This window comes from Serinus canaria, chromosome Z (genome assembly GCF_022539315.1).
Source record: "Serinus canaria isolate serCan28SL12 chromosome Z, serCan2020, whole genome shotgun sequence".
In the NCBI taxonomy this organism is placed as follows: Eukaryota; Metazoa; Chordata; class Aves; order Passeriformes; family Fringillidae; genus Serinus; species Serinus canaria.
The window spans coordinates 64555250-64580429 of NC_066343.1; the positions used below are offsets into that span (position 1 = coordinate 64555250).

Below are 25180 nucleotides of genomic sequence, written 5' to 3' on the forward strand. Positions count from 1 at the left end.
CAGCATTTACCTCATTAAAAATTAATTAATAAACTATGTATATAACAAAATCTGAATAGATATCTTAGTACATTTAGAAGAATTGGACATATTCTTTTCTTGAACCAAATCTTAATGACAACACTACCATCTCTATTTAAGTTCAGAAATTGGTTTAATTTTATTTAGAAATATATATCAGCCTATATAAGATGAGCAAACCATAAGTTTCTTTTTTTGTGATTTTGTTGTTTTGGGTTTTTTAATTTAAAAGTAACAGAAAATGTGTAGTTGGAATGGGATTTTGCTCTTGCAACAATAAACAAAAAACCTTTTTTCATGGAAGAGAGGACTGGACCTGTAAGACACACTTCTTACAGACTTTGAAAGAAAAGATTTCTTAATGTTCATGAACAGTAATTTTTCATACATTTATGTCTTCACATGTGTTTTGTTCCCCAACAGTTGATAGTGTTTCTTTGGATCCTTGGAGAAAAACTTTTATATCCTATGAAAAGGAAAAAGAATATATTAAAAGCAATTTCATATTGCAGCCTGAAAACTGCAGTAATAACACCTTAAAACTTGCAGTAATAACACCTGTCTATCCTCGGGGTGAGCTTTCCACTGACTAGATTATGGTGAAAAACTAACTTCAGTGGAGCTAAATTACAGATTCCCCACATTACAGACAATGTCTTCCAGCAGGGCACTGGAACTCATTCAGCTGAGGTGCTATAATATCACTGAGATGGTGTTTTAATATTATCCATGGGATTTAATTTCCTGTGGTGGTTTTACAAAACAACACTGTGTTAAAATGCAACTCGGTTTTTAAACAGAGATCTAAAACATCAGTTTAATATTATTGGTAAAGAGAGGCATCAAGGCTGTTGTTTAAACCAGTAAATGTTATTCAGAACCTACAAAGACAAATTCTTCAATTAAGTGGGTTTTTTTAGTATGTCATATTACAGACTGAACTTTAACAACAATTCCAGGGAATGGATATTAAAAAAAATAAGTAACTAATACTTTGAATAATATATACCCTCAGTGGGTTAATTTTATGCTTAGTTCTTTATAACATATTGTCTGATTTGTTAATTTTCAATAATAGCAGAATCTTCTCCATTTCCCATTTCAGCAATACTATCCATTGTAGGATGTGTAAGCAGGATGAACAAGGAATTTCTGTTTTAAAATAATAACATGCTGAACATTCAATACAAAGATAAATATTTAACTTTCTAGCATCTCCTGATACTGTCAGAATACATTTTATCCTTTTAGGAAATTATTCTCCATTTTTAGGAGAATAATTACCAGTCAGATTTTTTATTCGTATGTAGTATTTTATATAAATTTAGTGCAATATATATTTTGTGCATATTTTGAAGACACAACCCTTTCTCAAAAACAGAAGCTGCCTGTGTGTAATGATGCCTCATGAACTTGCAAAATACCAGAAGCATTTCAGTGAATAGAGAACTATGCTAAAAGAAAGTATTACCAATTCTTGGTTTTAGAGGGTTGCACTAATATTTATCTTTGATTCTAGGAAACACTTCACTATAAGGAGGCATTTTCCAGCAAATTGAGTCAGAAAAAGTAGTTTCAATTCTGTTTAGATAAAAATAAATGTAACACTAAATGGAGATAGAGTCCTCTAACAGTTTTACTATCTATCTTCAATGAAGGAAACTTTTTTTTTTTAAGATGAACATGTATTATTTATATTTCTTTAATATAAGAAACATCTTTTATGTACATTAAGTTTACATTAAGATTATTTAGGGATGGGATACATCAAGAGAAGCATAACATAGGTCCCCTTTTTCAATGAGGTACTTAGACACTGAGTTAGATTTTCCTTTTCTTGCACACTGGGACATTTAAAACACCACATGAAAAAAGCTTCTCAAGTTTCATAAGTATTACAGCTACAGCTTATGACTAAACAGTGATTCAGCAGTAATTTTTTTGTCAAAACCTTGATACATGGTCCAGCTCATAAGATTAGTTTAATATAATCTGTATGAGCTCTCCCTATGACAAGAAGCTCTTTTACTTTGTGAAATGATAATGGAGTTCTGAATGTTTCTTGTGTAATATTAAATGGCTGCTGTGGGTATAAACAGATTTTGTAATAGTTCTTAAACATACTAATAAACATTTTTTAAAAAGCCATGCATAGATTAATAGAAATCCTGCTTCAGTGGAACTCCTATATGAAAGAATATCTGGATTATGTTACTGAAATGATTACCAGAATGAACAACATTAACAGCAGTAACCATATGACAAATACTTTCGATGGAACAAGCATAATGCAAGGGCCTGCTAAATGTATTCCCAACATAAACACATAGAAATATGATGTGATATCCCTATCTTCAAAAACAACCTTTTTTTGAAGGGCTATTCAGGATCTGAAAGCAGAATAAGAAATATAATGCAATTTATCCAATGCATAATATTTTTGATATGAATAAACTGAATACTAATTATCAAACTACCTTATCTTCAGTAATTATAAGAATGTAGTTTACTCAAAGTAACAACTACTGCATTAAGCATTAAGAATTATAGAAGTAGAATATATCCCAGACTCTTTCTTTAAATTTATCACAATCAAAATGCAGAATTACTAAAATATGTGGCTGTTTCTGTATTTCCATATCTGTGACAGTCTCAGGACAGATGGTAAAATTTGTAACAATAAATAATGAGGTCTAAAGAAAATGCCTTAATTGACCAAATTTAATAGATGAACACATGCAGTGCAAAAGGCAGATTGCTTGTTTCTCCCATTTGAATCAGCTGGTCTAATAAAATCTTCTCTCATTTATTATTAAATTTATTTAAAGAAAATTCAATTGAGTGTGTAATGAAGTTCCTTCATTACATATGCGTCATCTGCCTATTCTCATTGAATAAATTTTATCTGATAAGTGAAAAAAATGTGTTGATAATGGCAAACACTTGAAAGTTCTAGTTAGGACCAGAAAACCTTGTAATCAGGTCAGAAAATACAAGATGAAAAACTAATAGAATTTCTGGACATATTAATTTGAACTAAGGCTGACAGAAAGGTCACCATCATGTAGGATGGTGCCAGCCCACTAGCAGAGAAAACAAAATCCCTGCAAAAACAATGCATCTCACATAGAAAAAAATATTTTTTGAATATGACAGACTATAATGGTTGAAATGGAACAGGTCATCAAGATCCAAAAGATCAGATATCCTAACTTAAATTTGAAAATTTGCAAGATAGATGTTCCCTTTATAGTTTTCAGCAAAACATTTTACTTTCTGATGTTTATGACTGCATTAGTACAAACATTTTAACTTTTAGAAACCACACCCTGACTTGCTATATTTATCTTGTAAAAGATCTCAGAATAACAGCACTGTGGTTGACTTTCATTTTTATAGACATTTCTGAGGAGAATTTCTGCAAAAATAATTGATGCTAAAAATATTGTCTTGGAAAGAAAAAAGTTCACCTGCTCCCCAAATAGGGAATTGATACAGGAAAAGTCTTCCTGGAGTCTGTATGTAATAGACCAGAAGTGCAACATACTTAAAACAATGGCCCCTGGGTCTCTATGCCTGTTTGCTTGTGAATATAAAACTTTTTTGGTAAACCTGAGTGTTGATTTCATGAATAAAACAAAAGTCTGTATTTAACAGTACAGTCAAGGAATGAAATAGTTTGGGTTGAAGTACACAAACCATAGAGTACTATATTTGAGATACAGCCAGTATAAGCCTTTCCAAGAGGAAATTTTAAGTATTACAAATGATAGCTGAAGCTCTGCATGTATCTGACTCTCTGAGTCAGGTGATACAAGAATCAACAGAACCTGCCAAATAAGCGGAAAAATGTCTCATTTAAGTGGAGTGACACCAACATATAAACAATATGTGGGAACACCTCTGGGCTAGAATATGTGCACTGAAACCCTCAGTTACTGACAAGATTCATACACACTATCCTGCAGCTTTTACCATAGACTGACAATTTTTATACCTGAACTGTCCTAAATATATCCTACCAGCCAGAAATAACACAGGTAATTGATAGTAGCTAATACCATTTAAACATGCTGTACAATCTACTCTTTAAGCTATTTAACAAAGTACCCCCTAAAAATGGTAAAGGAAAATCAGAAATTTTAGTAGAGAAAAAAATGTGGTGCGTTTGATTTTCAGCTATCGGCCAGTGTGAAAACGTTTTAACAAAGAGTCTCTGTAAATTGCCTAGCATACAGATAGAGCTTTACTCAGTTTACACCTTAATTAAATTTTACTTTAGGTTTCATCATATCTGGTCTTTATGAAGAGGCTGCATTATATTAAATGCTACAAAGTCAATGAGTGTTCGTGTAAACAACAGTTCTTGAGGTGGAACACATCTAGAGAGCTGGTTTAAAAAATGCTTTGGCCTCCAAGAAATTCAGTGAAGTTGGAAAAAAATCAAATTAGATAATGCAGTATTCAATTAAATAAAAAGAGTCAGGAAGAAAGAATGGGGAAGGGAAGAGAGGAATGACCTAACATTGCATGGCATCTGTCTTCCCAAATTGGTTGAGACATCAGCATAGGCAGGATGGACACACATGGATAGTTATAATCTTCAATTTTATTGTCTTGTCTTTGTCTTACATTTTCTATCACTTTCTACTGTAGCAAATGGATTTTTAACCCTCAATTTTACTGAATAAATATTTTATTCTTACATTTTATCTTTTACTGACAATACTTAAAAGTGATACAATAAATGCTGGGCAATTCACATCCTACAAGTGAGGAATATAATTAATAAATAGCAAGTTACTCCTAAACTATCATGTATCTTATTCAGATTTACATTTTGCAGGACACTATGCGGGTGATATCTAAAACTTCTGAAGACTGTTTATTGTCCCATTTGACATGGGACATGCACATGCAAGAATCCTCTCATCTTCTTATGCTGTTTTCTCACACCCTGTGTTTCAAGTATTTTTGCCATAGTTTCATACCTTAAATGGGGCGACTCTCTGGCCCAAACTTGCCTTTTGTGCAACTGTTTTAATGCACATTTCAACATAGATGCAGGCAGCAGGGAAGCTCTAGACAATGGCAGGGAAGAACACTGGGACCTGTACTGCCTCTGCATGCCCTTTTCTGTTGCCTGGTTGGCCTGGGGTAGAATGGGATCTACCACATATCCTACAGTGTCCTGCAGTATGATCCTGTTGGGAGGATATTTCCACCAGATTCCTTTCTATGGATGAAGAGAAAGGCAAAGCCTCATCAGGCAGTTCCAGGCCAGCAAGACTTGCACAATAAAAAGGTCCAAAAGTGGCCCAGTCTTTGATGGATGGAATTTTCACAGAAAACAAAAAACCTGATCCACCCTACAGCTGCTGGGCTGTATGTCTGGTCTACACTGCAAATTGGCAGTATCTGCATTAATTACGTGTACATTTCTGGGACAATGCAAATTTAAGCATATGTGCTTGCAAAGTCTTGGGTCCCAGACAGGAATACTTACCGGAAGTTTGTATTCTTGGCATGTGTTAATCAAATCTTCCATGAAAGGATGCTTCAAAAGGAGTTCAAATGCACATGGGTGCCAGATCTTCAGCACCTAATTCTTGTACAAACCTTGATGAAATGCTTTTAAGTAAAAATAATCTGTGTCATTTATTGTACAGCCTAAAAAGAAAGAAAACGAAAAAGAACGAAAAGAAAAAAAAAAACACAGAAAAGAAAAAGAAAAAGAAAAAGAACAAACAAAGAAAAAGAAAAAGAAAAAGAAACAGAAAAAGAAAACAGAAAAAGAAAAAGAAAAAGAAAAGAACAAAGAAAAAGAAGAAAATCAAAGATCACAACATATTTTTTTAACATATGATGCAAGATACACAATCATCATTGAATCAATCTGCCTACCTTATCATAGCTGTCTGCCTTCTCCAGACAGCTAAATCTATGATAATCTTCATCTTTACTTCCTCTACTATGAAACACTTTGAGTAGAGATGCCACTGAAATAATTCCTTCTCCTGTGTAATTCAAGACTTCTTTTTCATCCTTGATTAAAGTCTTTTCATTTGACATTATGTTGGGGCTTGAAGAATCCTAAAAATTTAGGCACAGGTATCATACTTGGAGATAAATTGTCTGTCAGCAGATGATCAGTTTCAGTTAAACACCCATTAAGAGCCAATGGATTACAATTTCAAACTTCTGTTCTTACAAAACAAAAGTCATCAACTCACACAAAATTATCCACTGCACCACAGGATGGAGGCATTAATCCTGGCAGTCCAGAAATATCCATATTGTTGGCATTACTAGAAATTTAATAGACAGCTTTTTTCCAGGAATGTGGCCAACATTGCACAGAAAAACTAGCATTTCTCAGAGCAACAAAACATAAAAATATTTCATAGTTACAAAATACAATACCAAGAAATTTGTGTTTATTTGAGGAGTAAACTTGGTGATTCTGGATGTTCACATGAAAAAAGCAGTATGAATTTGAATTTTCTAGTCCAAATCTAGTCACTGCAAGAACTGTTTTGGCCAACAGTTAACCAGCTCTCCACAGAAATATGTATTTTCTAGTTCATGCAGAAAAATTAAGTTTACTTTAAGTAATCAATTAGGTAATTTTAGAGCTAGTCAAAGAAAAAAAAAAAACCCCACAACTAAACAAAAAAACCCACTGTAGAGATTTTTGAACACAAAGATGAGAAAGGACCTCACATAGGTGAACAGTGCTTTTGCTAGATTACGTCACAATGTAGACTAACCACTAGCAACAGGAAATTGCATGTAATTGAACAGCCCATTTCTTTACTCTTTAGGAGGGAGAGACTGCTGAGGTTCAGTCACACTTGTGCTATGTGCCTTGAGCCTTAATACATTTCATTTTGAGCACAGGAGGAGTAGAGTAATTTACAGTCTTTTTAACACACAGTAATCAAGATTACAGAAATATCAGCACTGAAGTTTTTCGGTCTGTCATTGCATTGCTTACACTCGGCTGTGAGACCTACATGACCAATAGTAACATTATTTAGATTTAAAATGAAATAAGTAAAAGAAGTCTCAACAATATCTTAGTCTGAGCTTCTCTTAACAACATGAAGGCTTCAGATGTATTTCTGCATGCAGATATCAATGAGAAGACATTACAATTACCAGCACAGAACAAGAAAAAGAGAAGAGGCAAATTAGGTGAAGTCCTCTAAGTGCCTATGTATGAGCCAGCTACCTAAGGTATAAAACTTCTTAGACATGAGCTAGATAGCTCTCTATATTACACTGATGAATGTTCCACTGATAATATTTACTAAATTTCCAGTAACTGGAATGAGAATTGGGATATTTAGATCAGAGGTGTACAGGAAAACAAAGGTTTAGGTTCTTAATTTGATGCTGAAACGACTTTGGATGTCTTCAGGACTCTGTGTATTTGATGGAGCTTGGCTCAAGCCTGACACAATATCAATGCACCATTTCTTTTTTGTCTCTTTGTGTTTGTGCAATAACCTTCATGAAATTCTGGCTCTACTAAAGCCTATAGAGAAAACTCATTTACTTCAGTAAATGGTATGGGATTTCTTTTGTTGCCTTCTGTCTGTATTCAACATTATCATTTAAGTGCATAGGCATGGATCACAAGGCATAAGAAAAATATTTTTAAAATGAAAATATTAAAAAATAAAATATTAAAAATGATGTTTTAAAATTAGTCCAGTGATTCTGTGCACCAGCCTAGACAACTATAAAGTTAAAGAGAATCCATAGAAGCAGGATTTGTTTAACATCTACTTCTTGGATATTCCTAGGTTTCTGAGGGACTCTCCAAGGTGAATTAGGCACATAATTTGTCTGTTTAATACACTGTGGGATATACATCAGACATAGCACAGATTCACAGAGCCAGTGCCTTAAGTGAGAAAGCAGGCATGAGGAAATGTTCAGGTCTCTTTCTCCTCAGAGATCTAGTTAATTCTGGGCTGAAGGCAAATGCTCCCCTTCACTTGTGACTCACAGCCTTAAGTTATTGACACATAGGTGATAATCCCAGTATCTTACTTATATACTACTGAACTTCCAACCAAACAGAAGAAACCAAGCAGAAAATGGCAGAGGAGAACAGGTTGTGTGGCTTTATATCCAATGACATGAAAGTTAGAACTTTTCACCAAAATATGGGAAATTAATACCTACAATATCTAATTGAGAGCATTCTGTGCTCTCTTTCTTTCTATGAAATGTGGAAAGTCTTATTGTCTCATTGTCTCATTCAGTCTCTCCAGTGTGCAAAAACTCTGTTGTGCCAAACAAAACACAGGGAAGTATAGTAACTTCTGTCATTTGAAATTATAAAATTATTTTGCAAATGTGTATTATGACCCTGTATAGTAAAATAATGACTTTTCTATGCTGTTTCTAGGCATCTCAATTATACTTTAAGTTCTGGGCCATTGCTGGAGTCACTGTGGTTGCAACAGGGCAATGAATCATTTTATAATCTTGAGCAGGAACCTCTTTCCAAGAATTGTACAGATAAATAATTTATGTCTCAAAATTACTTATACTTCAATAAATATAAGTATTCACTAATAAGTAACTGATGCATGCAGTAGACTAATTCCATTTTTTTAAGACTTTAATAGTAAAAAAATACTTCAGAAATACTAATAATGTTCAAATGACGAGTTTCATTTGATTTAAAAATGCATTCATCATGGCTGAAAAAATACTTTAAAAATTATTTTGTATGAAACAAATTATTATTATACCTTCTGGTTTACAGATAAACCTAAATGCTTGGAAATAACACAATAAATATGCAATAACACCAGGTCTTACATCTTGAGATAACATTACTGCAAGTCACATTGCAGTCTAGTCCCAGGGGACGGATAGCTGGTCAATTAAGCAAAAGATTATTTCCATTCATATGCACAAGGAGTAATCACCAGTAAATATCTTAAACTTTCATTAATGGCAAGCAAATTTCCAGACTTTTGAAAGAATCCTTCTGAGTGTAATTAATAATGCCATGTTCCCATAAATTCACTGATACTATTTGTAATGACTGGAGCTAGCCAGGATAAGCAAATATAGAGAAATCTAGGTAATTTATAATTTGAAACTACTACTACTATTCTCTAGTATTTTTCTGTAATATTTTACCACACGTGGAAGAGAAGCTTTCTTTTTTCTGTGAATATATGCTCCAGTAACAATGCTAAGTGCTCTGTATACACCTTCAACTGGATCAGAGTGGGAGGCGAAATAAAGCAGCATCTCAATATAGTCCAGCAGAGCAGGGTCTTTTTTGGAATCCGCAAATAAATGGAAGAAAAACTATAAAAGGGCAAAAATAAGCAAATTAATTTCTGTAAGTGGACTTAATGAAACGCAAATCAAGGACTGCAGAGAAAAGCATGAAATACAGTAATTACTGCTAATAAGAGCTACTATACTTGAGAGCATGTTGAGACTGTGCAATCAAGGCTGTGATAAATCATAAATATGTGTTAAGTAATTCAAGGAACTAGAACTTGAGTTTCGCAGAAAGTACAGAAATTAATAAAACCTTGTATCATGACAAATACGTTCAAAGCATTTTTTGTATTCAAATTATTATTAGCCCCCTCTTTCACAGAAAAATCTATGAGCTCAGATGCAGTGATCATTTGCCTCCCATTCTTTACAAAGCTGGTTGCTGTGTAGCAAAATTAATGTCATACAACCAAGAAGAGGAGTAATTAAGTCTTTCTGAGCAGACTATGATTTAGAATGCTCAAGACTGACTCTTGGATTCCTCTCTACATTATTCTGAAGCATCACTTGACCTGAAAAAAAATCAAAAAAATGCAGCACTTATTGAAAAAAAGAGACCCAAAAACCTCTGAAATGAGACCTATCATGTTTGAGTAGTGATTTCATGAAAATACCTATGTTTTCAGTTACCTCTATGAGATGTTTTAGCCTTTCTAAAGACACAGGTTCTTCACAACTTTCTGTTATGCTTAGATCTTCATTTCCATTAAACCATAAGCCAACCTGATTTTTAAAATAAATAAATAAGTTTGTTAATTTTCACACATTGAAATAAGGTGGTCTTTACACTCTACCTACTCAACACACAGGTTACTAAGAGTCTAATTTCTGGACTTAATCAAACTGAATTTGGTTTTAATATACAATGACGAGAATAGTTATAATTTGTTTTTCATATGCTGTAATAGATATTTGAGAAGTTACTGAAAATCAAATAGGATAAAAGTGAATGCATGCTTTTGAAAAAAAGTGAAAATTAACTATGTAGTTGTAAATCTATGCTGCTGAAGTAGCAGAATATGATATGGAGTTTCTATGCATATTCTGGTTTCTTCATTTTAGGACATCCTTTGCTAACCCCTACAGTTTTTTTCCATACTGTACTTTTAGAAGAAACTGTCCATAAAATTTAGTATGATGAAGGATGGAGCCACAGCTCTCCCCATGCTTGCCTGCTCCCAACAAGATGACCAAAAGTCCTCCAGTGCCAGAGCTACAACTGTAATTTAAAAGTGCTCAGAACCAATTCTGTAGTACTAGACTCTAGACACAGGAAGGATCAGCTAGATCTTGATAGACATGAACAAACTTTCTACAGAAAAATTCACTTGTGTAAAACCACACCAGGTTGTACAAACAATATCACAGCAGGGGCAACCCACCATCATTACCTGGAGATGAGTCCCAGTACTGGGTAGTTTAACAGTGTAGGTGCAGAGAGAGAGGACAGGTGAAGCAGCTCAAATTCCCAGTGCAAGGTTATTCAAACCAGTTGTTTATTGAACATTTACTACCTTGTAATACTAAAGTGATTAAATTAATTGCTCGGGTTATTTTATATTTCAAGTAGAAACCTGTGATAAAAATGTATATTCTCGGTCTGCATGTCTTGTAACTAGCTTATTTGCAAACTCTTCAGCAAAACTTACAACAACAGAAAAAATAAATGCCCATAGACCTGCATTTTTTGTGGGTTTTCTAGCTTTGCAGAGTTTGTTTCTTAGAAAGTCTGTGGTGGGCAAGGATTGGCAGGTGCTCCTGGAAGTATAAATTGATCAAAGAAGTTCTGAAAATTACAGGCCTCTGGACTAACACAGCCTTTATTTATTCTTCTTTAAAAACCAATGCTAGGTGAGTGGAAAACAAATTGCAATAAAGTTTCTACGCAATTTATTCAAAACAGTTGGAAAATTATATTTAATATCACCAAACAAATATAGGAGCTGGCAAGACTGGAGTATCTGTAGACACCTATATGTGTATATGATACTTACAGCTAGTATAGCCCAAGAAAGTGAACCAGCAAGTATCATTCTAAGTGTGATTAAAATGCAAAGTAAAAGTAAGTGAAAATGAGCAGAATTTTGCTGAAAGAACAAAAATGTACTCATAATACTCTTTCTGAGAAACCTTGCTGAACTATGTGACAGTTCAAACAGAAGTTGTCTTCAGAAAAATGATCAAACAATTTTATAATTTTCCATGTATTCAAGGCTTGAGGAATGATCTTGAGAAAATTAATTATTGGAAAAAATCTAGACACATTTAATTAAAATGCAGCTGATGAGATGAAACTGAAATCCTTATTTTTGCTTGGAGCGAATTATCTTAGTGTCAAGTAAGTTAATAGTCATCGAAGTGCACAAAGAATGGTTTCTTTAAAGCAGAAAGGATTCTCACTTGAGATTAATTAATCAGAAAAGTAGGAAAATAAAGTTTAAAGTATGTTTAATTAGCCTGATTTGTGGAAATATGGACAAGATACATATTGGGCCTTCAATTTCCTGAAAACACTTTTAACTACAAAGCTGTCTCTGACCTAAAGCATTTAAAATTCAGACTGAGTTTTTCAAAGCGAATAAACCAAACAACATATCATTCAATTCAGGAAGTTTAACAAAATAAAATTTGATTGAAAAATTAAAAGGATGATAACCTGTAAATAGTGTTCCTGTGTAACGAAGCCTGATCCAGTGACATCAACAGACTTGAAGACATGCAGTGTTTGGAGGAGTTGTGTCACAGACGGCACTGGCCAAGGCTGAGCTGCTGCCAACAAGAATCTGCGCCAGTCAGTAAGTTGTGAGTTCACTGTGAATTCAGATGCCAGATTTTCTAACTGCAAAATAAACACTCTTTCATTATCCTATGCATCCCTAGGTATTTCCTGGACAGGATGAACAAGGTTCTGCAGTGAGGTTTCACAAAACAAAATAGGTCACAGGACACTGAATGCTGACTGCCATGTGCAGTTGATATGGCTCTAAATAAACACTCTAGATTGCCCAAATAGGCATTTATATATACCTTAGCTTGAGAATTTCCTTTTGTAAGTTCTTGATGTCATGATAAACTTAAAAGACTCATTTAAAACTGGTTCTTTCAAGGAAAGAAAATTCTATTATTAAAATAAAGATAGGATTTATAAACACTAAAAGTTCTCAAAGAATACATGTGATACATGCACATTTGGTCTATTAATAGACAATATTTGACTGATAGCTTTCCTTGGATGATTAATTTCCTGTGCTGAGATTAGGCTTTGTATAGTCAGATGACAGATGTGATTTAGTTTTTGACTAAAATCACTGGAACTACACCGCTTAAACATTAAAATGTTTTACGCATGCACTTCATCTGTGCAAAGAAATGTCCTAGGGTGACGTTAGGATGCTTGTATCCCCATTCTTGTGTGCTGTTTATGCTGGATATTATGTTCTGTGCCTACAAGACTGGCTCTGGCATATTAAGTGATGAAATCATATGAAATCCAATTAAAATCTTAATGCGAATCATGGTTTACTGTCTGAAATAGTTATTAAAACATGCTAACACAAGTAAATATTTTCATTCTGCAGGTTTAACAGCAACATCTGATGTTTGAATCTGAAAGAGAAATTAATTCAGTATGGAGGATTTGCAAGTTTTCATGTTTCTAAATCTGAAAACCGTGGATGGTGTCTTAAGAACTGATATAATTTGCAAATTGTAAATAAATAAAGTGCTGACAAAATGTCAGACTTCCATGATCCTTCCCTAGTGAAACATAAGAATTTTAAAGAAAAACTGATAATATACTATAATATTATTATCTTCATTTTTATATTTAGGACAATGCTGCATCTTCTACACAAACCAGTACTCTAGTTGAAGAGAATATAGGGTTTCACTTACATCTGCAAATGTTAAGTTCTTCCATGCATCAGGGTAGCAATATTTTCCAAGATTTAAATTAACCAAGCCACTAACAGTTTCAATAAATACTTTCTTTGATATAAAACCTAATAAAAATCAATATAGAAATATGATTAGACTTTAAATAGACCTCTTTTGTTAAGAAAAAAGAAATTAATGGCCACATGAGAAAGTTATTTACTCTTCTGTTATGCACTATTGATAATGCTAATATTTTTCAAACCAAACATAAAATCTCCTTATTTAAAATTAATTGTATGTGACCCATCTAATAGCAAAATTTCAAATATTTCATTGCACTGCAATTCTTCTGGTACTTGTCCTGATCTGCATTAAGATCACTACGCTATCCTCACTGGTCTGCACAGACAGTTAATGAGCATTCACAGACACCAAACTCTCAAAGTCCTGTGTATTGAACACCTACCAACATTTTCTTCCACTCTGCTTTATTTTAATCAATCATAAATCCATCTTCACTCTTTAAAGCAAGCATAAGCTAGACAATAGGGTAGAAAACATGGACTGTTGTCTGTTGAATTCTGAAACAAAATTTAACTGTTTGGAAAGCTTCTCAGAACTCACATGTGGGAGTCAGAAATAGCTCCATTAATTTTATTTTTAAAGAAATCCTAAGAAAAAAAATCAATTAAGTGCAGCAGGAATAGATTTGCTTATGAACAAACAAAAAATTCAAATTTCATGTATTCTATCAAAGCACAAAATTATGTATAAAAAATTTTAAAAACAGATATGAGTCTTTTATTTCAGAAATGAGCTTTCTGGATCAGTGAGAGTTCACTGCAAAACCTCTGCAGTAACAACAAAAAATGTAAAATAAGTTTCAAGTGATTTCAATTTTGAGAGATAAAGCTGATTTGGTCGGGTTGTGATCAATTCATAGCATCAAAACAGGAGTTTTCAGATTACCTTTAAAACCAAACACAATCAGTGAAATGCTGGGAAGACTTACTTATTTTTTTCTTTTTTCCAGTCAAACTTCCTGTCTGTTTGAAAAGGCAAAGCTGTGCACATTCTATGGCTAAGATGCTTTGTTTGAAGTGAAACAGTGAAGTGAAATTTAGGTTTATGAAAAAGATATGTGATAGGAATATAAATAACATGTTTGAGTATTAACTTCATTGTGTCATTATTCAAAATCAAGTTGCCAATTTGAATGAATAGTCTGCATCTCTGTAGACCTGTTTATCTCCAATCAGGAAAACCAGGATTAATGCCCTCAGCACATCTTAATATAGCAGGGAAATCCTATACATATATAAACTTGGGAAACTCAGTCTGTTGGGACAGGAAAAAGGAAGGGAGAAACACCTGGACTTGAAGCCTTCATATCCTCCCCTAAATTTCAGCATGAAAGCAAAAGCTGGGGGTAAAATACTATCAGCCTGGTAAGTGTTCTGATGTCATGAAAGTTTTTGAGTTATCTACATTGAGAAAGAACATCTTCTAAAAGGATGTTTTTAGAAGAACAGCACATCATGTGCTGCTTCCTGAAGTACCTTGGATTGCTAATATAATCATTTTAAGGTAAACAGAAATTTTTAATGAAATCTTCAATGCTCAAGAATCAGTTTATTTCCATATAGCACAATGAAGCTTGCATCACAGGAGCATCATTACAGGCACACTTCCTCTAAGATTCCATAAACCAGATAACATTTTAGTGATTCATGGGGAAAACAGGCTGTGGTGCATGAAGGAGCCAGTGAACAACAAAAATAGTCAGGGAAAATTTTTACACCTTCTTTGCACTATCAGATTTTCTAGTGCTTTATCATAAAAAGCCCAGCTAATAATTTTTGGGCTTTGCTAAACATTTCCCTTTCCATTTGATCACTGGCAGTCTAACTTAGCTTTTTGTCACACAATCTTATGTTTTAAACTGTTCAACTCCCACTATGATCTCCCTACATTAAAATAAAAGATGTACTTCCTGTATTTCTTATGATTTTCTGACTTCCTGAAATGAAATTTAATTTTTATTTCCTTCACAGATTCTAAGAGGATACTAATATCCTCATATTTGTAAAGCTACATGACTTCGGAAACATACATTGAAAGTATCTAAGGGACATGGAATTTAAAGAAGTTGAATCAAAACTAATGTCTGAGATGGGATTAAAGGATTGCAATCCAAATCACAATTTACATAAACTATTTAATTGTTTATATTAACTATAGAATTACTGATGTGCTGTAGGGCAATTTCTTTTACTTTACTACCTCCTCCTGAAACATTGGATGAGGAATAATTCCAAAGTCATAGTAATTCAAAATCTTCAAATGGAATGTGACGTTATTCCTCCTACTGACATACGTAGGAGAAAGGAAGGAGTCTCAGAGAAACAGAGGAAATCCCACATAAACATGAGGAATGAAATATGTTCCTCACTGTGTTTTTAGGATCTTTGTCGAGACTTAGTGGATTTGGGTATATATTACAGAGCACAGAACTGTTTCTGAGTATCTGATTATAATACCAAACAATAGGTGACTCATCATTTCAGCTCAAGGGCTGTCAGTGCTCCATAACCATGGAGAGATGCTGAGAGTGGGCAGCAACACAGATGGTACCCAGAAAAGAATACTGGTGTCTGCAAATGGTACTCTGCAAGCAGTGAAAGAAAATAATGTCCCCTAGGAAGGCAAAAGGAAGACAATTCCCAGAACTGGCCTTTTTCACTTAAAAAGACTCATTTCAAAACAGGTATGGTCTTTACAAAATCCTTTTATAAGTATAAAATAAAAGAAACCAAACCTAATGAGTTTCAGTTGAATAATGTAGGAGACTGAATAGAAAGTTAAACATTTTTAATTAGAAGGAGCAGCAGGCATCTTGTAAAGAGAATCAGTATTCACGAAGATTTTGAAAAACTGGAGAGATGGTCAGGGTCAGTAGGTAAGTTTCACCAGAAACAGATGAAAATACTTTTTGGAAATGGACTGCACAAATTGATACATTTATTACACTGTACATAAAACAATTCAGGAACAGACTTCTAGCACATTGGAGAACAGGATTAGAATACAAAGTGAACTTTAAAAATTGGAGTTTAAGTCTAGAATAAAAGGCTACTATCCAATAAAGATAAATGTCAAGTGCCCCATTGGGCTGACATAATGAACTGAGTAAATGTCCCAAAGGGAATCTTAGTGCCAAAGTAAAATTTCTACAGAAAAGTCTCTAAGGATTATAGCAGATTGCAATAATACGAGAAAGTACATGGGAAGTCATTGAAAATAATCCTTTTTTATTTTTCCCCTAGATGTTAAGGCTTCTGCTATAATACAACTTTAGAAACTCTAGATCAAGAAGGATGGATGTAAACTAAATATTGCCCAAAAGAAAGCAGCAAGAATCATCACAGGTTTACCATATATCTCCTGAGATGTAAGGCTGAAGGAATTCTTCTAATTTCATGGATGAAGAGTATGAGAAAACATGCCCCCGCCCTGGATCATGGAGGTGACTTCAGTGTTACAGATACAGAACCACCATCTTTTGGTTTTTCTTTCTTTCTTTGTTTTCACCTGTTGGACATCCTTGGGATGCATTTTCAAAGTTTTTCTAATCTCAGCATAGTTAGAAATCCCTATTTGAAAACTTTGAGGGAAAGGAACCCTCTTGGTATTATGTGATTTAAAAGAAAACCCTTGAATTCACAATTCTAATATATAATAAGCTACATATTTAATAAGGTAATTCATGAAACATATATCCTCTTGCTTATTAGGCAAAGTACATCTAAACATTTTTTTTTTGACTGTGAAATCACAATTTCAGATACTTTATACAATGCACAGTACTGATCTCTATTTCTGACACCTTCAAAACCTACTCCATTTCTGACACATTGTTTATATCCAGAAGAGGCATGAACATATAAGGAAGAACACCAAAGAGACTGTATGCATATATATGTGTGTGTGTTTGTGTGGTATAGCATAACACAGAACAGAGCCGAGCTGAGGAGTACAGTAGGTAGTGAGGTATTGTATTACTTCATACATTTTATATTGAAAGTAGAATTATCTTGATTTAGCAGATGATTGATTCAAAGGTGAATGACCTCATATTCATTTCTCCCAAATTACCTGTAGTAAATCTTCATTTGCTGTTGGAGGAACCAAGACGGTCTTTAATGATTTAATTCTAGCTATCTTTTGATATAAATCATTGCTATTTCCTTGGTGGTAGAAATAAATTCTGCTGGTATGCTTTACCTTTCGAAATTATCAAGAAGAAAAATGCATTTAGAATATATAGAATTATGAAAATATATATTCTCTAAACTATACTCATCCTCAGCTCCTATATTAAAAATCAAGATACACTAATCTTATTGTAACCCTTACAAATAAATATTCTTACAGGGAAATGAAAAGTAGTTCAAACTGTGAGGTGTATTAATCACATCCTGTCTGTAAGAGTACTTGTTATGGGAAGACTAATTCGTGCAATTAATAATCAGGAATGGAAAGATGGATCTGTTCTTCCTCTGTAGGGAAGACTTCAGAAGGACATGCCTGAGAAAGGTCATGTTAAAGTTTATCCGGTTTGCCCATTCCATCAGGGCCTGTATAGGGAGAGCCAGATTTAGCAATAGCATGGTATCTTCTAAAAATATTTTCTACTCTCCCCAGTGTTATAGAGTTCATGCTCTTCAACATTTGCTTAGCAGAAGCTGTATCTGGTGAAGCAGAACTGGCAGCTTCCATGCAGGTAGCCCAAGCATGAGCTTCACTACTCTGGTGTGTGTTTATAAATTCGAGTTTGAAGTCATCAGTGCCAGAACAAAAATTATGAATATTTTCCCCCAAATCTACATTATATTTACGACATGGTACACAAAACATTATTCTTCTTTCATCATCGTATTTTAACCAGGAGTATTTTGTTAGCCATATTTTTGGAAACTGGTGATTCCGCTTTGTTTTCTGACGTTCCAAATCTTTCTTCTCCTTCCCTCTGTCACCAACTTCTCTGTTGCTAGAAGAACTAGTCTTGCTTTTAAATTGCTTCAGTGCTTTTATGGCTATAATTTAAAAAGAAATAACTAAATATAAAATAATTTTTATTTGATAAAATATCAGTTGTAGCTTTTATTTTTTTGTCTATTTTTATCTTGTTAATTTGGGACTAGGGTGTGACTTGAAATGAATAACCATGAAAGAGAACAAGGAAAGCAGACCTACTCCTAGGTAGGCTACCAAGGTTACCAAGGATTCTTGAAGAAATGTTCAGTTTTGATTTTGACTATTAGAAGTTTGTCAGAGTATGCAACCCATGAAGTGCAGCAGCATCAATGCTATTTTTGAAACAGGGAAGAGCAAAGTTATGAAGAGGAATTCAGAATGGTCTTTAAGGCAAAACGTCTCCAGAAAATACTGCTGAAGTCACAAACTTATGATAATGTCCATCATTCCTGGCATTAGAAATGTTAACTCGGAGCAAGTCTGTAAATACATAGTCAAAAACCTGACACAGAATGCCTAAGACGCTTATGTAGTGGCTGACATGATCTTCTTAAAATGTGTTTGCCTGCAAATGATTGCACTGCTTTCAGAACAGTGCATTCTTAATGCACTGAGATTGTTCTGAACTTTACCCAAATTGTTCTGAGGATGGTCACCCTTGTATTTTGTAGGAGCAAATCCCATAGGCTGATATTTTAAAAATTATATTTCTAGATCTCATTTGTCTTTTACTTTTGGCCAGTAACTTAACGATTCTTTAGTATACCATTGCCATAATTTTAGGACTTCAAAAAGAGAGCAATAAATAAGTAAGAGAAAATGCAGGCAGGATGGAAGCAATAAATGGGAAATCTATTTTTTTACTGGGAAATAACAAAAGTATAACACTCTGCAGATGACCTGAAATCTGACTCTCCCTCCTTATTGTGATATGTACGCCAAGAACTAAAATTAATGAGTACATTGAGCTAATCACAGAGAGAAATGCTATTTCTAGTGCTTTAAATGGTCTTAAGAAAAAGAGTTTTTGTATGCCACTCTTTTCTGCTTTAGAAGAAGAAGCAAATTTACAGATATATATATATATATATATATATATATATATATATATATATATATATACTATATAATTTGTGGGAACTGATTGTTCCCATTGTCAAAAAAAATGACAGTTTGTTCCATTCTACTCTAAGCATCCTGAAAGGCCATAATATTAATAAAAGAAGTAAGAAACATGCAATTTAAGTACATTCAGTGGGAATAATTCTTGTAAAGAACTTAAAATCTGAGGTAGCAGCTGTTGTCCACATGGACAGCAAAATGAACTGTCTCTGTTTTTCTGACATGTGCCTAGGTACCATGAACAGAACTGAAGAGAAGAGAAATATTCCTAACACACAGTAAAGACGAAAAATCTTCATTAGGCAGACACAAAATCACAAGGTAAGGTGAAAAAGAGGTGGAGGGCTGGAAAACTGGACCTGCAACTTGAGAAGTAAAAAGGGTGTAAGGGACAAAAAACATTTTAACACCTCTGGAGTGCCTCCTGCTTCTTTAGGCATAAGGAAACCTGTGGAATTGTGCTGGTGATTAGGGAAATAGGGATTAGAGTAGACCTGTGATCCATTATCAGGGATAATATTCCCTGTAAGGCTGGCCATTTTTTTTGAAATTGCCATGGAGAAACTGGGAATATAGGAAAAGGTGGGATCTGCTGCAGTGATGCAATGGAAAGAATAGAGGATAAGAGAAGGAAGCCAGCCTATACTACATATGAAACAACTAATGACGCAACTTCTTCACTTTAAGTTTGTTATCAAATGAAATCAAGAAGAAAACCAATGTGGGAAAAGCTACATTAGGTAGAATTATTTTTCATTAAAATCTTCTTTAAAGTCAGTATCATTCCCTGATACACACAGTGACTGGCAAGCTTTCACATGTTTCAATAACAGTGCAGAACTTTAAAAAAAAGCAAAAAAAATATTTAGTGAAGATGTTAAGATTATGATCACTATTGAAACTGAAAACAGAAAAAAAAAACCTATTTAAAAAGGAGCATTATGAATGACAGCAGCATAAGTTTACACTACACCTTGTGAACCAGGACTGTGACATTTTAAATGGAACCTGTGACATTTAAAGAGCGATCACTATGCCTCAGTTATTAAGGCAGATAAACAAAGGAGATATTTAACGATACACCAGTCAGTAGAGTATTTTCTATAGGCACTGCAGAAAAATATTTCCATAAAGTGATGGAGTAGTAAATATCTATTAAACATTCAGATTATACACTTACACAGGCAACAAAATATTAAGAGATTGTAAACTTATACTAGAGATGAGAATTATGTTACCATTTATTCCCTCATCATCAAATTTTACCAAAACATTTGAACAGATTAATATTCCCTTCTATTTTCACTGAGAAAAATGTTTCCATACCAGTTCCTGACTAGAACTTTAGATAATAATCTCTTGCAAATTACACACCACACTCTGTAGCAATTTTATAAGGATGAATGAGTGAAATAAACCCTAAAGGCTGAATTATATTCTTTTAACTTTAGGGGTCTAAAAGGTAGTAAAATGGGATACTTCTACTCTTTGATGAAAAAGATGGGAGGGAGTCTCAAAAACATGATACTTTTCATCCAAGTTGTTCATAGACTCATCGCTCCCTACAGTCAATTTTGCTGTAAATATTTGCATAATTTATTCTTTAAATATTACTGGTGCTGGTATATGTCCAATCTTCATTAAATAGCAAGAATTGGGATTTTAAACTTAGAAGCACTGAGAATGAAGGTATTTTTGTTGCTGGACAGACGTAGTGAGGGGTGAGGTTCTCTGTCATGCTGACTGAAATCTTAAATATATTTATTTATTTTATATATATATATATATATATATATATATATATATATTCAAATGCATCAAAACATATACAAATATGTTAAATATGTTCCACAAATTTCTGAAATTAAATAACATATATGACTTAGTAAGAGACATCACAGAAGATATAAACTAAACTATTAGTTTTGGAATTGCTAAGTTTTCACTTAGAAAGAGATACTTCCTCTGTCCACAAATTTAAAACTTTCATATTTTCAAGTCTTAAAAAAACACATTGAAGATAAATAGTCTTTAAAAGATGTAAGTTAGAGATGATGAAACTATTCCTATGCTCTCATATGGACTTCAGTCTCTTATTTGCATCAAAGTCAGGCAATTACTATTCTTCCATTGTTTCTATAACAGTGCCTGGGGAAAGAAAGCATAATCTGATGACATTATTAGGGTCATCATATAATCCTGACTTAGTAAAATATAACATTGAAAAGGTAACATTTCAGCTGAGCTACATCACACTTTAATATAACTGTCTGCTCCAAATCTACCAATACAGTAAAATTCAATTCACAAGTTCACAATTTGAAAACAAACAGCAATGCAATATGGCCAAAGGTTGTCCCTTATGTTTACATCTTAGCATTTGAAAGTGTTATTAAAAAGCATTTTAAACATTTTTGGTTATTGGATATAGAATTTTTTAAACCTGACTGGTGTTTATTCTAATTATAGAATCACTTCTATAATAAAACTGAAGGTTCATAAGGATCATGCCTGTGAAAAAGAAAAAAAATTAAAATGCTCTTGTGTGATTCAGTCATAAGATATAAAACAAATCTGGCATAGAATCTACTTTGATCTGCTTGGTAATGCAAAACCACACCCAAATTGCATTCTCTGAAACAGCTTTAGAAGAAAATGGAGACATTCCATATGTGTGCTTATTGAAATGACAAGAGATGTGGTTATAGAAGATCATAGTGCTCAAGGGAATCAAAGGGGATGAGATCTAATAGATATTTTGATTTTGTTCATAAGAAAAGCATGAATTCAAAAAGACTGTAAGAGAGAAAATAAGAAAGGTGAATGTTATTAGCTCCATTTAAGTGACATCACAGCTCTTCCTATGAAAAAGCATTCTGAAGGTAATATATTAAAAACTTGATCAATGAGTTAGTGAAATTAATTAGTGCAGATTTATGTTGACTTTGGACGACAGCACTTGGTATAATAAAACAAGAAATAAACTTTTTTCTCAAATGAAAGACTGTCAGTAGGTAGGAAGGTCCAGCACAGACTGGCTTTTTGTCCATTGGTGCTTAGAATGGAGAATAATGTGCTTCCATGGAGAGCCAAGTGTGCAGGACAGCACAAAGTTGTCTGTGAAGAACTGGCAGTTCTTTAAAACTTTAGATTTTTAGGAAACACAAAACTGTTTCATGAGAATTCTTCCATGAATATCAAACATTTTTTTAAGTATACTGGCACTCCCACTTTTAGCTTTAATTGTGGAAATTTGTTAAATATATTTTGAAAATATTTCCTTTTGACATTTACCAAATATCTTGTGACAAACCTGTTTACATGTTATTTTCTTCTAATATAATCATCCCTCCTTTGTTGCTCTTTGTTTGCTTGCATTTCTAGGTAAAAATATGCTTCATGTAATCTCCATGATGCTTTAGAAAAGCCTAATTTCCAATTTTCAGAACAACTTCAGGAAAGGTATTATTCACTACTACTTCTGTTCTAGTACAAGCAGATTGGTAGGTTTATTGTATTTAGACTTGCTCAATAGCCTATGGCCCATGTGCTTTTTTTTTTTTATGTGTATTTCCACTATGAATGCTGAGAGATATACTGGGGTGGGTAAGAATAAGAAAAAATAAGATGTTCGGCAGCAAATCTAGATTTGTTTGGAGGTTCTCCAAGGCAGAAGTGGTATCTCCTTTAGAGATGCTGTTCAACAATTTCACTGCTGCTGTGCTGGGTGCTTTAGTGTTTTTTCCTCTTTTGTTCAGTGAGAGACTAACTACTGAGACGTGTATTTTCTGTTGACCATTCTATTGAAAAAGGGGAGACAGAAGCCTATGAAAAATTTTCCTGATGTTTTAGGAAAGAAAGGAGGCTATAATGAAGTGAAGTGGTCTCCTTAGGAAACCTAGGATGTGATTTATGCTATCTTAAAATGTGTAAGAGACTGGGAGGAAGTATTTTAAAAATGACTTGCACAGCTTGTGCTTTCCATTCTATTTCAGCTATCCAAAAAAGGTAATAGTCATCAAACAGAAGATAAATACATGGGGGACTTTATTTTAAACAATAATTCTTCCCCATTGTCTCAGAGAATAAGCAACAGCATTCCTTTATAGTCTCATGACTGCTAAGGCAAAAAATTCCTTTTCAGATAGTCAAACAAGTCATATTGGGTCATTTAAGTGAATATAATACTATCAAAAGGGAAATACTGTAGAATGATAAAGACTTCAATTGTTTTCTTGCTAATTATAACAAATTTACTAAGAAAAGGGTTGTTCTCTCCTAAATATGTCAAGAATATTAAAGTTTGTAATAGACAATTTTTTTTTTGTTTTAAGTATCTTAATCTTGAATGATCTAAAACTGAAAAAACCCTTTTTAGTGGAAATACCAGTTAAACTGCTTTCTGTGTTTCACTTCTATAGTACTGTAAATGATTACAAACACAGATTTTTAGTTTTGTGTTGTATTATATATGCATTACTATCTGCAGAATAGGTCTCTACAGAAGATTTTGAAATGCTTACGTACACATCTACATTCCTACACTAGAGATAAGATAATATGGATCTCTCTATGGGAAAATGGTAAATATCTTTCTCCCTAAAGTAGTTTTATAGGCAAAAGGAAATTGGAATTGCTCTATAAATATACATGAAAAGAATTTCCCAATAAAGAATTAAACTCGACTTCATTGTGCCTTTGTGGCCTTATTACACTGGAAGAGTTAGATCTTGAATTGTAAGCACTTGTTTACACATCGTATTTCACAATCTTAGTGGCAATAATACTAACATTATAATTTTAATATGAAACACTGGTAATGAAACACTCTGCAAATACATGTGTAACTACTTTCCATCTCAGTTTACAACAGCCTACCTAAATTACTTTGTGACATTTATACAGTCCCAGAAACTATTGCAAGTCTTTTTAGGCATCCTAAGCCTTAAACTCCCATAATTAAGGGATAGACATACAAAAAATGCATGTTTAAACGTTAAAAAAAAATACATGTTTGAGTTAATGCCTGAAAATCAGCCAAACAACAGGCACACATTGACTTGAAGAATATAATGGTTAATATTTATAATAGACCCTATAGAATAGTTCCATGAAATATTGATAATTTTAAAATTGTGTTTTAAAATATTGTAACCTGAGTTCACTGAGCTCTCAACCAGTAAAAAATTTAAAACTTGCATATTTAAGTAAAGCAAGCACAATACACACTGTATTGAAAACCTATTATAGAGACACCTGTTAGAGGAATACTAAACATGTGGTCTTGACAATAAAAACCCTTTAAGAGCTTTCAAATGGTCTGTTATTTCCCATTTTCAATATCCTCCCACTACAACTTTGTTTTTCTATGTAGCAGGATCTTTAACTGTAGTACAATCTTTAACAATACAGGTAACTAATGTAACATTTAACAATAGAGACAACTACTAAGCTCCCAAATACTCTAGATTTTAAGTAGATAACCAACAGTCCTTCAGGAGTTCAAAGGAAAAATTTCTTACCTTTAGGTGCCAGCTGTAGAAACTGCTTATGAAGTGTAGTAAGTTGTGAAATAGTTAGAGTACTTCTTCCAGAGGTTTCTATGCGTTGAAATTCTGGTGGAGGATCAGGGTCAGGAACAGGGTCAGGAACCATTTTTACATCGCTATTGATAAAAAAATCTGTTCCTTCTAAAGTCATTTCATATAGGATTTTGCTAGAACTCTCAATATGATGTCGTGCAACCTCTACCAGTTTTTCAACACTGAAAACATAAATGCAGAAACTCATGAGCATAATACAC

General features: G+C 33.5%; 1 protein-coding gene across 1 annotated transcript in view; it reads right to left on the reverse strand.

The window, feature by feature from the left end:
* Positions 1 to 329: 329 nt before the first annotated feature.
* The window catches only part of SPEF2 (sperm flagellar 2), a 75570-nt gene continuing 50719 nt past the window's right edge, over positions 330 to 25180 (reverse strand). The window contains 10 exon segments of the mRNA XM_030237344.2: positions 330 to 487; positions 5528 to 5593; positions 5595 to 5636; positions 5638 to 5652; positions 5926 to 6114; positions 9190 to 9363; positions 9973 to 10065; positions 11999 to 12181; positions 13237 to 13343; positions 24900 to 25141. Coding sequence (XP_030093204.2) covers positions 404 to 487; positions 5528 to 5593; positions 5595 to 5636; positions 5638 to 5652; positions 5926 to 6114; positions 9190 to 9363; positions 9973 to 10065; positions 11999 to 12181; positions 13237 to 13343; positions 24900 to 25141 — 1195 coding nt within the window. The 3' untranslated portion in view covers positions 330 to 403.